The sequence below is a fragment of the Suillus fuscotomentosus genome, assembly GCF_016647785.1.
Source record: "Suillus fuscotomentosus strain FC203 chromosome Unknown F5891scaffold_5, whole genome shotgun sequence".
NCBI lineage: Eukaryota > Fungi > Basidiomycota > Agaricomycetes > Boletales > Suillaceae > Suillus > Suillus fuscotomentosus.
In genome coordinates, this window is record NW_024539517.1 from 715969 (window position 1) to 728218 (window position 12250).

Below are 12250 nucleotides of genomic sequence, written 5' to 3' on the forward strand. Positions count from 1 at the left end.
TCTGACCGGGACCCCTGACATGGTGTGTTTTGAACACCTTATGTGATTTCCATTTCCAAAACATGCAAGATTCGCTCACACGCAACTACATTCAATAAATGCCAATTAGCTAGGGCACTCTCTCTCCCGAACTGTTGTTGATCACGACTGGATAGGAAGACAGACTTATCTTACACATGACCCTTCACATTTGCATAATATTATGAATACAATGAATCTACACATGATGCTTTCTCTCGATGAAGTCATACTATGTACACACATGTTTTAGTGTTGCCGAAATAAATAGGTGGAGCATAAGGACATAGGTGGCGCAGAAACTGATTTACTAGCAGTCGCAAAATATATGTTGCCAATAATGACAATAATCGATGGTATCTCAGACCACCCAAACTAATGGCAATGAGAATGTGATTAAAGGGTTCAATGGGCAACTTACATGCGAGGGCGATGACCAAGTAGAGGGTAAGGAGCATGAGACCTTCCAGATAATTGGCTTTTCCGTCCCTAAAATAAGCGATGTAAGTCTCGATGAGAGGGTAATTGCCATGTGTAAAGGCAACACTGACATGAGCAATAGATTGACTAGGAAGACAGATACAAAGAGCACGATTGTCTGAAGATTCGTTAGAAACTTGAGTGATGACATGGAATATATTCTGAATATACAGACCTCGAAGTTGTGGAAGTACAATGTCAGGGGTTGGTTGACGCTGATAAAAAGGACAGTGAGAACAAAACCTCGCGAGATGCAATGCATGATCGTACATCCAACCGATGATCACAAGAAGCGGCACTACGAGGCAGGCAATTTGCTGTCCCATAGTCAGTACAATCGTAATAATTTGATAAACGGTCTGCACTTACAATCGAACTTCCAACGCAGATGGTGATGGTGAGTTCGTATTTGTTCTTCATTGCCATCCAGACTGAAGTGACATGTTCTGCGGCATTTCCCTACAAACGATATTGGTAGGCAATTAGTCGGATACAGCTAGAAACATACCACGATCGGCAACAAGATAACACCAATGAAGGCTTTCGTGATGGAATAGCGGGCTGCAGTTTCCTCGATGGAGGTGACCACTGGCACAATTGAACATGAGACGAAGGGAACAAAGTAAGACACTTACGATGCTCAGCACAAAATGCGATGACGACAGTGACCAATAATAGTCTAACGAAAGAGAATAAGCTCCCGATGTAAAAAATCACAGAACAAGACTTACGCAACACCAGCAGCGGCCGTTCCCATGCGAGGCTCTGTTTCGTCCGTTTCCGACAATGCTACTGCTACATCACTGTTTTGTGAAGAAGGCGCGACGAAGAGATCGGGATGAGACTTTAACTAAACCCTTGGGTGAGTACATTAAAGAAATAAGATATTAGAACATGCCTGAAACCAAATGTAGGCACAGTACGCCCCTAGGAGCAATATGGCGGTTCCTCTGGAGATAAAGAGAAGACCCGCGGTGGGACACTCATCCGGATTACTGCAATAAGTCTCCTTTCCAGGATCCGTAGTACTTGCATAGGCCGCAGGCACAACAAACGCTGTGAAATATTAGCGAAACTCTCGAGTTGAAGAACATAACCATACTGATGCACAATAGAGTTATAAGCTATGCTTGGTGTCAGTAATCATTAAATGAATCAGTCAGATGACTTACGGAGGCAGATCTAAAAACACTGCAATTTAACCAAGGATTCAAAGAACAGAAAAACAGAGGACGCACGCCTGAGCTCCGGTACCATTGAAAAGTCCTTCTCTATGGTATAATCCACCTAAATCGAATGAGCCCATACTCTCCTTCAAAGGCGGGGTCCCTTACCGGCCAGAAACGAACAACCAAGGACGAGCAATATGTTTGACAAAATCGATCCAATCATCTGACCCAACGTCATTCTATCGCAAATAGTAACCGCATGATGACACTCACGGACGTCTGAACAATTCGTAATTGACCTAGGATCATCGTCAGCACTTGCAGACAACTTCAGAGCGGTGGACAAACCAGTGAGTAAAGCAGCAACGCCGATGATGATTTCTACGGCATTCCCAAACGATGCATTCAGGAGACCTGACATGGTCTCTCCTAATTTGACCGACAACTGATCTGTTGCCTCGCCCAACAGCTAAACACGACGATGTCAGTCTTCCGAGAGTGTTATGATAGAAGTAGTTGTCACCTTGGACAAGGGCACGATGGCCATAAAGCTAAACAGAAATACGAGGCCAACATCCCAGTCCATGTTGTGTGAGATGAAGCTCAGAGGTACAAATACGAGTAGGATATTGAGCCAAGTCCCGAAAATAAAGAACTTGAACGATTCTTCCCATGATGGCTCGCTCTCGCCTTTCATGAAATTGATAACGCGACGAGTGAAGGTGAGGTTTCTATGACCTGTATGGCCACCATTTTCGAGTAGCGGTGCAGATTCCGAAGAGGACATGGTTGATTGGTAGGATGCGTTTGACTCTACAAATTTCGAACGTTCTGCCTGAGCCATTTATATGATGCACCAACTGTGACCACAACGTCCAGGTATTGTTGATACCACAGGCGGAGGATAGTGGAACTGCATTCACATCAAGATGAATTTGGTGATATGTCGAGTCATTGTTCATTGTGGAAGCTTTTAGTCTTTTACTTGGTCGGCATTGTCTGAAGACAACATTTATAATCAGCTGGTCCACAGTTGACAAATCTCGCCTACCTTCGGATCAAGGCGTACACTGCTTTTACGCTGAAGAAAACTCGTGAAGTATGAGCACCAAACTTTTTGAATTTGAGACTCTGCTTCCGCAGAAGCAACAGTCGACTTCACACGATAGAACTTGAATTGCTTGCGCTCTGCACAGCGTTTTGCGATGATCTCTTCGGATGTGAGTCCTGTGCGATAGAGATTTTCGGACCAGTATAAGATAATAACGGACCTTTGCCCTTCATTTGACTCGCATTGATGTCTTAACAAGTATCTGTGCTCAATCTTGGAGAGGTCACCCTTTCCAAGAAACCAGCATTTCCATAAGAGGGTGGCATCACCAGAGTTTGAGACCCAAGCTGAGCAGGTGAGAGACTCGGACAGCGTGGTGCAGTGCGGCGGAAGTCAGGAAAGGTCCAACTTGAGGGAGCGTGATGCTGACTGGAGAGATCCTTGGGAGATGCTGAGCCCATATTATTCTGGCCGAAACGAAGACTGGAAAGACACATCTGAACGAGAAGTCGGGTTTATGAGCGACATCACAGTGACTTGTCAAGGTTAGTAGGGTTATTTACGTCCAACCCAGCAGCCAAGGCTTCCTCAGCTTCAGGCTTTACTTCGACGTAGCTCACGCTTATTCTCTGTCGGGTTGGTCCTCTCGAATCTTGACGAAGCTTGGTCAATATACTGGACCAATAGTTGGCGCAGACGACCTTCGTAATCTCGTGCTCGAGTCGCGGGCACAACCATCGACAATCCCTATGTTCTCATAGCCTCCGAAGAAGATAGCGGTGTCTGGTGTTTAGCATATTTCTGATTACGGGCATCACTAGGATAAGATGGATGAGTACGTCGAGGGGTTCAGAGTATTGTTTCCGGAAAGACGTTAGAGCCTCGCCTGATTTTACAGCATGCGTAGTAATTTTCAGGTCCGGTTGGGACCATAACCCTTTGGTCAACTTTTGGTCGATGTGGTGTGGCCTGTTGAATCTTGATCAAAACTTCGTCAACTACTAATCGGGGCGCTTAAGTGAGAAGGTAAGCGCTCATCACAACATTTCCAAGCAAAGACTTCATGTGTTTATACCATATGCCGCAGTTACATTGGAGAACGTTTACGACCATTGACAGCTGTTTTCGTCCTACACTGCCCAATGTTCATTGTCAGTACTAAAATCTACCGATATGCCCTTAACTGCACAAGAGAGAACCGCTTTGAAATATCTGCCCAAGCGTATCCAGGTAAATCAAGTTTTTGAATCTCCTGGGCTATCCCAAACGATGTCAACTGGCTTTTTCCAGCGCTCAACAGACGGAGCCCTGGAAGGCGTGGTGCATGATGTCCGCAAACTCTACCATTGGGTCGATAATTCCACCGATGTCGATGCGAACATGACTTTACTCCCCATCTTTTACGCTCATCTGGACCCAGCTGTGATACCCGATCAACCTCTACCGACTGATGATGTACAGAAAGTCGTCATACTGGCCAAATTATCATTGATGAGTATCGTACAAACGTGTGCTAGCGTGCGTGGAGTTCTCAGCGAAAGTCTCGCGGACAAGATGATTACAGATGCACTGGTGCGACGTTGGGACACTCTCTTTCCATGGCTACAGTTCATGTATCGGCATTTTCTACCTTTCCCGCCTCGGAGGGTTCCGGAAGGTTTCGACATCTGCGATGTGGAGGTAGTCTCCATCACAACTCGTGCCCTCTCACAAATGGCAATCTCCGTCGCAGGACAGCACCTGATCCAGTCAAACATGTCTATTCAACAGTTCATTGCAAAGCTATGGCTTTATATCGGGAAATTGAAGGATGAGGATTTACTCCGGCATGACGCATCTTTTCGGCATGACGGGAGGGAGGGCGTCAATGATGAGATGACGGGACACGTGAGGAGGATTATGGTCGGAATCATTACAGCATGCATGCCAGTGGCGCTTCCGGCACCATTTGCTGTGCCTACTCTGCATAACCTGCTCGACGCAATGGGTGGATACGAACCATTCGTAGCGTCGGCACTACGATATATTCGGTGGTTCGGGAGGAAGATCGGCGACATGAACAATCGCACGACTTCAAATTATGGGTTTGTGACCGCGATGCTAGGATTTGTCGATGCTTTATCAATTTTAATCCGCTTTCTCTCCTTGGTCAGCATCATGGACGCTACGTGCCAAGAAGAGCTCATCTTGCACCGCGCACCTTCGGATGTTGTGACAGCTTTACTTCAAACATGGCCGGTTCTCACTGGTGTGAGAGTCAATTCCTCGACGGAAACCTCGACTGAAAAGAGATGCACTATGATCCTGGAGGATACCTTCGATTATATAGATGTGATCCTGCGTCAATCAGAGGCGTGCATTCCGGCTCTATGTCAGGTCCTCGATGCCGGATTTATCCAGCTGGTGCTGCAAGCTGGGTTCCGCTGCCCACAGATGGCCTCCAGTGTCCTCAAGCTCATTCCGCGATTTCTGATGTACCATAAAGTATTACACCACTTCCAAAAAGTAATGGATCAAACTGCCAATAACATGGCTCGTTTTGGACCTCACGCGAAGAAAGACGATGAGGTGCAACAGACATGGATTTTAGTCCAGCAAGCGGCCCGCCAGATACTCAATGTCTGCAGGAAAACCAGTCCATTGCCTTTTTACGAACAAAAGTGTGCGAATTTACAGGTACGTTTGAGGGCTAGTTTGATTCAGTACGCCATAGGCTTATGACATCTCCAGTGTCCGTATGACAACAATAGACCACCGCACTATCGGTGCTGTGGGTGTTTCGTCGCGCGATATTGTTCCCGGGGTTGCCAGAGAACAGATTGGAAAAGCAGACATCGTACTGCATGCCCTGTCCTCCATTCGGCTGGTGGTCTGTCTCTCAATCACACATATGACATGTACTAACCGACTCTTCAAAGGTTTTGACGGGTCCAAACGCATTCGTGGTAGCCTTCCTCTCATCATGCTTGTGGAAACTTTCAACTATTCGCTATACGCTGACCGAATACAAGAAGCCATGGAACGAGCACGAAAAGACTACCCAGAGGATATTGAACGTTTAGTTTTGGAAACAGACCTTTCAGCTTACCCGGTCACTTTCTCTGCACGACCAGTTGAACAATATGCTGATATGTTCGACCCCCGGTTTGATCCCGCCATGCTCAAGGAGCTGAGGGGATTGCCTGGAAAGCATCTCCTGATGGCCCTCAAACTCAGAGCAGGTCGAGAGGAATGCATAGTACTCAGTCCGAGGGTGGGTCTTACACTAGCTTTCCAGTGGCCGGCTGCCAGGGAAGAAGAAGCAGGTAACGATGATTGTGCTTGTATAGGGACAGCAGGATACTCAATTGCTCGTTTTTAGTATTGTCTGCTGTTCAAGAAGCGCTGGTTTCACGCCTCGCAGTAGGCCCGGGTAACGTAATCAAAAGGGGAGACGGCTTCAAAGTAGTAGAATACAAGCAGCCACCGCTCACCCAGCCCATTTAATGGATAATTTGGTTCGTCTCATACCTTTACTGGCTTGATTGAGAATAAGATATGCACAAAACATACACACCCATAGTACTTGCTCGTTGACTTTTGCTCGACAGTGGTAACCCGACGACATTGTTTAAACGACGTTCGGAGGCTAAGTAGTGCCCGCTTCCCGTATGTAAAACAGTCGCAATAGTGTATACAACGCGGTATGATATTGTACAGCAACTTTTGGCACTTTTACCGATCAGTAGCTCCTGAAACTAACTGCGGCGCGCAATATTGAAAGTGGCGATACCACATCATAATCATGTAACTCGAGAGATAATTGGGTCATCAATGCATCAAATTCCAATTCAGCACCACCGAATTATCGCCAGATGCAGCACCCCAAGCACCAAAGAAGCTTCGAGACCATCAAACATCGTATCTAGAACGGCAAGAAGTCCTATTATGCCGAGGAGGACCGGGCGGGAGGGCCACATAGATACTGCCGACAATGTCTGCAATAGCCTTGTTGATACGATGTCCAAAGGTGCTTTTCTCAAACGTACCTTCGCAGCAAGGATGCAGGCTTTCAGTGTGTTAACCCACGCGATTTTCGGTGATCGCCAGCGTAAGAAAGTAAGATTCTCTACGATCAAGTTCGCAACGTCAGCCCGACGATCGGGACGTGGAGAAGGAAGACGAAGCATGGGACTTTTCCTGTCCAATACCTGGGCAACTTCTTCCTGCTTGTGTTCTGCAGGCGTCAGGGAAGCATCAGGGGGTGTTTGTTCGTTCTGAACGGTCCCAGATTCGTCAGGTATTCGTCGCAGTGGGATGAGAGACTTGTTGGAAGGAGGGATGAATGGCGCCACAGGATCAAACTGAAAACATGGACTATTAACAAAATGATCAAGCGCGATAAGTTATTCGGCTTACTCGTCCTTCTCGGATAGCGCTCACTATGCGCTCGCACGAGGGTCTCGAAGAGGGGTTGATGCTCAAGAGGCCTTCGAGCAATATCAGGAACGAACGCGGGAGACTGCGGGACTCGAAAGATGTTGCAAGTGCAGACGTTGATCGGAATCTGAGAGCTGGTCTATAACTAGATCACAAGCGGTTCAGAGTCAACCGCACCCAGTATAGCCCAAAATTTCCTGCTCTAGCTTGTCCATCTTGTCGGCTTCATCGTATGCGGTGGCTTCTCCTTCTGTTGCGTAGCGGAAGGGTAACTTGAAGAAAAGCATCTTGTGCAGGATCATCCCAAGAGACCACATGTCAGATTTCGAGTCAACTTGTCGGAGAACTCCTGTAAGAGGTGATGGAAGGGACTCTGGCGAAGCGTATTCGAGACTGTTGGATTGAGCAGGCTGAAGTTAAGCAATGGCGACCGGATACTCACGTTCCCGTATTACCTGATCGAACACCACTCGACCGTACCATATCTCGGGAGGTTCCAAAATCCGATAACATTGCTCGAGGGCTGCACATAGCGATCTTAACATTAGCACTACAACCAAACAAAACGCACTTACATGAGCGTTCCCTCATCCCAAGTCAGTAGCACGTTACCAGGTTTGAGGTCCAAATGAAGAATAGATTTATCATGCTTCAGATACCAAGCATCATCGGTACGTCAACGTTGGAACATCGATCAGAACGCACCAAGAAGGCTAATCCGTGTGTCACGTCAGCAAACAAACTTCGCGCTTCCTCTGCACTGAGAAGATGGACAGCTTTCCATGAGGGATGATTCCTGCGGCTATGGATTTGGTCCTCCATTTCTCGGCGTAATCGCTCGCGTTCCTCTGGTGGGGCACGCTTCATCGCACGAAATGCACGGATGCGTGCAGATGGAGTCGGATCGTCAGGAGCAGGCGATGAAGAGGATTGCATGTGTGGAAGTCCAATTGAACGTCCCAGGCGAAGTTCAATGAAATCATCCAAACTAATAGCCGAATTTCAATAATGATAGTCATATCTTTATACTCGAGGGTGTTACCTTCCACCTTCGGCCCATTGCATGAGAACGCTGCGCAGTCATGGTAAATCAATTGTCATTGGTTGGCGTTTCCGTACTTACTGTAGGGTGGGCACTTTCGGACCAAAAGCAGAGAACTGATAAGTTTCTAGCCATGCGTGATGATACGTTACTATATTGCGATGGTGCAGAGACTCGAGAAGGCGAATCTTGATAGCACATTAATGTCAGCGTGCATGATATGTCAACATATCGTCACAGTTACGAACCTCTCGCAGTATGTTGAGCAGATAAGAGTGGGACTCTCCTATCGCAATTTTCTTAACGGCAAAATGTCCTAAGATGTTCGTTCAGCACGTTAAATCATTGACTATTGCATGCAAAATACTAACCAAGTGGTTCCCCATCAAGAACATGCTGCCCACGGGACTTGAGAAATAGTCATATAAGGGTGCAGTGCAATTCAGCAGACCTGGCAGAGATATACACTTCCATTTGCCCCCATTCCTAATCGATACTCTTCCTGGAAAAAAGCCTTAAAGTAACCTTCTGCCATAGTTTCTGGAGGGAAAGCACCATGTCGGCTCCCACTGCCACTCATCAAAGGGGGGCTAGACTGCCTTGAGGACGTCTGATTTGCGGCAGCAAGAAGCTGGAAGTAATTTGACGCTCGGGAGTGTGATCCAAAATCGGACCGAATATTGTCAGAAGAGTCATTTCTATCGAATCCATTGGGAAGAGGACGATGGCAGTAGGGACACGATGACGAGCCTGGAAAATCTAGTGAACCAGAGGTCTTTGTTATAGACAGAGCATGAGATGTTGGATTATACAACACGATCTGATTAGAGGCCTGGAAGATTGGCTGCCATTCGGGTTCCAGAGGAGCTAACGCGACAACCGGCTGGTTCGGAGAGGGTGGCTGACTTTCGTCAAACATGGTACACCGTTGAGGCTAGCAAGTAGTCGAACAGTTGTGGTTCTGGATGGTCGTCCTGGTAAGAAGTTGCGTTGGCTGACAGACACCACTCCAGCACCAGTACTAGTGAAGCGATGATGTCGGATTCCTTCATGTCGTCTTAGTCAGCATATTATTGAGTTTCGAAATTTGAAATTCGAGGGCACATGGCCAACCTTCTCTTATCTCGTGGCCACACCATTGTCGACCATGGACAATATTTACAATTTGACTTGAAAACAGACAGCGATTCCTTCCACTCAACCACCCCGTCCAGAGCAGTCTCTACAGTCAGTTAATAGTTATTTAGGTCTTGGTTGGTGTGCTCAATCTCATAACACAGGTATTAAAAAGAGTGGTGCTCCCGGAGCTATTGAACTCAAGGGAGGTTGAAAGGTTTTGCACCAAGCAAACGCTCTCACAAGCAGAAATCGACTATCGGCTTCAGACGGTGACCAAAGCTGCATGAGAGGAACAGGCTGTATTACCCTCCACGTAAGGCCTGACCCGCCTCTACTATCTCGAAGTCTGGATTACTAGGACTACCTCGATTCACAGCAGCCGACGTAGGTGTTGGCGAAGATTGGAGTCATTTAAACAAGCGAAGGCAGCGCGCGAGGAAGGAAACCCCATTGCTGCGCTAGCAAAAGCGCGCCGAAAGGGCCAAGGCTGTCTGAGGCGAATGATCGACCTTAACTCTCGCGTAGCCGACTCGTTGTATCCGGGACAGTCACCAAACGTATCATCTGATGGAGACCCAGGCTCGAGATTTTCTACGCTCTGCGTCTCGTCTGTAAAGTTAACCAGCCCGAGACTATACCGATTTCATGGACGGACGAGCAAGAATATCTGCTGTCTCGGAGCACGCCTTGCTGGCGAGAATTGAACAAGCCTGTCTTCCATCGTGACCAGCAGGTCTTGTAGCCCGCCTGCCTTGACGCCATGCTAGTAAAATATCTAGCGCCCTAGGCCTCCACCCGACTTCTGTGAGAGGAAATGCGATGCGAGGCAATTGCAGTCTGGCGTTTGCGAAACGAGGAAAACTGAGGCTCCCAAGAAGGACATACAGTTTCAAAGCCGCCTCTACAGCCACAATGTTGATTCGCAATGTGGAGACCAAATTCTGCATATCATCTTCCAGTAAAGATGGTACTGGCAGTGTACACGACAGAGCCTTAAGGAAATGTCGGCTGGCAGACAACTGTTGAAATTGTATGATTGTCCCACCCAATCCAGGGCCGTGATGTCGCCTGAATGGGCTATGATTTCGTAGAAGTCGTCTAAGTGGGTTCTATCTTTTATTACAGGAAGGTGGACTAAACAGCGCTCCTTTTAGATATTGTATAAGGGATGGTTGCAGTGATGAGACGTGGTCGTATTAGTTAGCGCAGTTTGGCAGTGGGCAGTATCGCAGTTCAAACTTGAAGCTTGAGCAATGGGCCTGGTCGGACTGATGTTATTCATGATGAAGTGTGTTCGGTGGCGTCACTAGCAAGATGCATAGGATCTGTGCATGGTTATCAAGATTCTAGTCATCGTCCAAAAAAGGAAGTCGAGCTCATAAAGAAAAATAATTGCTATTACCGAAGAGCCAGACCCGAACAACGTTTTTCCGTTGATAAATTCGCCGCTTGTTCCCGCCTAATTGCCCGTGGTCGCCGTATCTTGTCGTCTTCGTTTGCTGTCATTCTTTGATTTTTTAACAGTCGTTTGAAGCTCAGGATGAAAGTCGAGCTGGAAGCGCGTCAACAACAGGGAGGGCAGCCTCAGTCCCAGAGTCAATCCCAATCTCAATCCCAATCGCTGTCTCAAACTCAGTCTGGATCCACCGTGTCAGGTTCACAGTCGCAGACTGCGTCGGGCACTTCTGCCTCGTTTCTATCCATCCCCCAATCAGCTCCTGCAGGGCTTCTTACCATCACCCAGCCGCCCCAGCAGTCGACTTCTTATTTCAAGATTGCTCAGAACCAGTTCATCACGTTTGGATGGAATTTCAGCTACATCTTAGCCACCCCCACTCACCTGACAGTTTCCGCTGTCTGCGAGAACGGAAACACATACCCTGTTGGTCCAACGAATGGCATTATTCCTGGAACTGCCACTAGCGTTGTTTGGGACCCATACACCTACCAAACCAGCCATCCCAACCTGCCGCTCGCTCAGGCAAAATACACTCTCGAAATTTGGGCAGACGGAGGGCCTGATGCTGTACGCGAGCCGGGTGTGCTCACGCCCAATAGCGCGCTGCAATTTGCGCTGTATACGCCGCAGGCTTATACTCCTATCACCAGCGGTAAGCGACGTCTACACGGCGGCTATATTTTTACTGACTCGTTCGAAAAGGCTGGTCTTGTGCAGGTTGTTCTAGCGCTGTGTCGCAGCACATTGCCCACCCCACATTCATTGCCCTCATCGCTACCTTAATGGTGATGTTCGTCTCTGGCTCGGCTCTCTTGCGGCGAATATAGGACACGTTGTCAATGCACGTTCAGCAGCTCGTTGCATTCCACTTTCTTATTTTTGTCATGTTTAGGAGACACTGTCAGTCACATCATCAGCCTCGCGTTCATGAACAGTCGATACGGACCTTTGATTACAAAGACTTTTGGCATTATGGACAACTTTTGTTATCTTTAACTCATATGAGTATATCAGTTCGTAATACACCTTTGATTCGTTTTGTGGATTGCACAGGCTGATTTCTACGTCATTGCGTTAACCTTTGATCGCCGATCGCAACCGTATTTTATCTTGCAGCAGTCAGGTAAAAATAATATCACTTAGAACGACTGATTGGCTGCACAGTGGCGGTGGGTGGCAGCGGGTAACAGTCTATCTATATTCCGACTTTGTTCCCACTGAAACGATCGGGTGCCTAATAAACATCACATGACCTTTGTGCACATTGCCTGTTACTAATAATGTTACCTGCCTCTTCATGCCACCAGGCTGTCATGTTGTCGCCACATCAGCCTCGTGGCACGTCCAACTTGACTCGCAAGACCAGCTGTTTCCTGCCAAGTTCGACTACGAGCTTAGGCGATCGGTTGCATTGATCCCAAAGCCTAGCCGTATTTTTGATTCCTATCATTGCAGATTGATCCCAGCGCTTTATCCTAATCCATCATTCAGCC

The 12250-nt window shown here is 47.6% G+C and overlaps 5 protein-coding genes across 5 annotated transcripts; 3 read left to right on the plus strand and 2 right to left on the minus strand.

Annotated features, from left to right (window-relative positions):
• Positions 1 to 230: 230 nt before the first annotated feature.
• Positions 231 to 2564, minus strand: F5891DRAFT_556144 (calcium proton exchanger). The gene is made up of 17 exons (XM_041372241.1): positions 2191 to 2564; positions 2016 to 2136; positions 1941 to 1966; positions 1833 to 1890; positions 1737 to 1785; positions 1671 to 1680; positions 1601 to 1622; positions 1397 to 1554; positions 1230 to 1348; positions 1134 to 1177; positions 1007 to 1086; positions 868 to 957; positions 769 to 815; positions 674 to 713; positions 570 to 616; positions 440 to 507; positions 231 to 393 (listed from the first exon to the last, which is right to left on the minus strand). Exons 1-17 carry the CDS (start codon positions 2509 to 2511, stop codon positions 380 to 382), a joined length of 1314 nt encoding a protein of 437 aa, XP_041231793.1. The 5' UTR covers positions 2512 to 2564; the 3' UTR covers positions 231 to 379.
• Positions 2565 to 3812: 1248 nt separating this feature from the next.
• Positions 3813 to 6320, plus strand: F5891DRAFT_1004632 (uncharacterized protein). Its single transcript, XM_041360356.1, has 5 exons — positions 3813 to 3948; positions 4009 to 5394; positions 5449 to 5587; positions 5637 to 6023; positions 6080 to 6320. Exons 1-5 carry the CDS (start codon positions 3892 to 3894, stop codon positions 6202 to 6204), a joined length of 2094 nt encoding a protein of 697 aa, XP_041231794.1. The 5' UTR covers positions 3813 to 3891; the 3' UTR covers positions 6205 to 6320.
• F5891DRAFT_1004635 (kinase-like protein) lies at positions 6317 to 9221 on the minus strand. The gene is made up of 12 exons (XM_041360357.1): positions 8631 to 9221; positions 8551 to 8575; positions 8428 to 8495; positions 8261 to 8367; positions 8180 to 8209; positions 7843 to 8125; positions 7713 to 7786; positions 7580 to 7660; positions 7315 to 7530; positions 7117 to 7264; positions 6747 to 7061; positions 6317 to 6695 (listed from the first exon to the last, which is right to left on the minus strand). Exons 1-12 carry the CDS (start codon positions 9096 to 9098, stop codon positions 6549 to 6551), a joined length of 1962 nt encoding a protein of 653 aa, XP_041231795.1. The 5' UTR covers positions 9099 to 9221; the 3' UTR covers positions 6317 to 6548.
• Positions 9222 to 9289: 68 nt separating this feature from the next.
• On the plus strand, positions 9290 to 10014 carry F5891DRAFT_1101566 (uncharacterized protein; the record flags this gene model as incomplete). Its single annotated transcript, XM_041363587.1, has 2 exons — positions 9290 to 9406; positions 9460 to 10014. Coding segments are annotated over 2 exons (243 nt in total), but the record flags the coding sequence as incomplete, so codon positions are not given.
• A 708-nt stretch (positions 10015 to 10722) lies between these two features.
• F5891DRAFT_1101567 (uncharacterized protein) lies at positions 10723 to 11924 on the plus strand. The gene is made up of 2 exons (XM_041363588.1): positions 10723 to 11409; positions 11460 to 11924. The coding sequence occupies exons 1-2, from the start codon at positions 10839 to 10841 to the stop codon at positions 11582 to 11584; spliced, it is 696 nt and encodes a 231-aa protein (XP_041231797.1). The 5' UTR covers positions 10723 to 10838; the 3' UTR covers positions 11585 to 11924.
• The last annotated feature ends 326 nt before the right edge of the window (positions 11925 to 12250 follow it).

Coding starts and splice junctions, on each gene's coding strand:
- F5891DRAFT_556144 (XM_041372241.1), bottom strand. CDS start 2,511: ATGGCTCAGGCAGAACGTTCGAAATTTGTAGAGTCAAACGCATCCTAC. Junction 1,349..1,396: donor GTGCCTACATTTGGTTTCAG/GCATGTTCTAAT, acceptor CCAAGGGTTTAG/TTAAAGTCTCATCCCGATCT. Junction 1,178..1,229: donor ACGGCCGCTGCTGGTGTTGC/GTAAGTCTTGTT, acceptor CTCTTTCGTTAG/ACTATTATTGGTCACTGTCG.
- F5891DRAFT_1004632 (XM_041360356.1), top strand. CDS start 3,892: ATGCCCTTAACTGCACAAGAGAGAACCGCTTTGAAATATCTGCCCAAG. Junction 3,949..4,008: donor ATCTGCCCAAGCGTATCCAG/GTAAATCAAGTT, acceptor GGCTTTTTCCAG/CGCTCAACAGACGGAGCCCT. Junction 5,395..5,448: donor AAAAGTGTGCGAATTTACAG/GTACGTTTGAGG, acceptor TGACATCTCCAG/TGTCCGTATGACAACAATAG.
- F5891DRAFT_1004635 (XM_041360357.1), bottom strand. CDS start 9,098: ATGTTTGACGAAAGTCAGCCACCCTCTCCGAACCAGCCGGTTGTCGCG. Junction 8,576..8,630: donor GAAGTGTATATCTCTGCCAG/GTCTGCTGAATT, acceptor TCCCGTGGGCAG/CATGTTCTTGATGGGGAACC. Junction 8,210..8,260: donor CCGAAAGTGCCCACCCTACA/GTAAGTACGGAA, acceptor ATGACTGCGCAG/CGTTCTCATGCAATGGGCCG.
- F5891DRAFT_1101567 (XM_041363588.1), top strand. CDS start 10,839: ATGAAAGTCGAGCTGGAAGCGCGTCAACAACAGGGAGGGCAGCCTCAG. Junction 11,410..11,459: donor TTATACTCCTATCACCAGCG/GTAAGCGACGTC, acceptor TCGTTCGAAAAG/GCTGGTCTTGTGCAGGTTGT.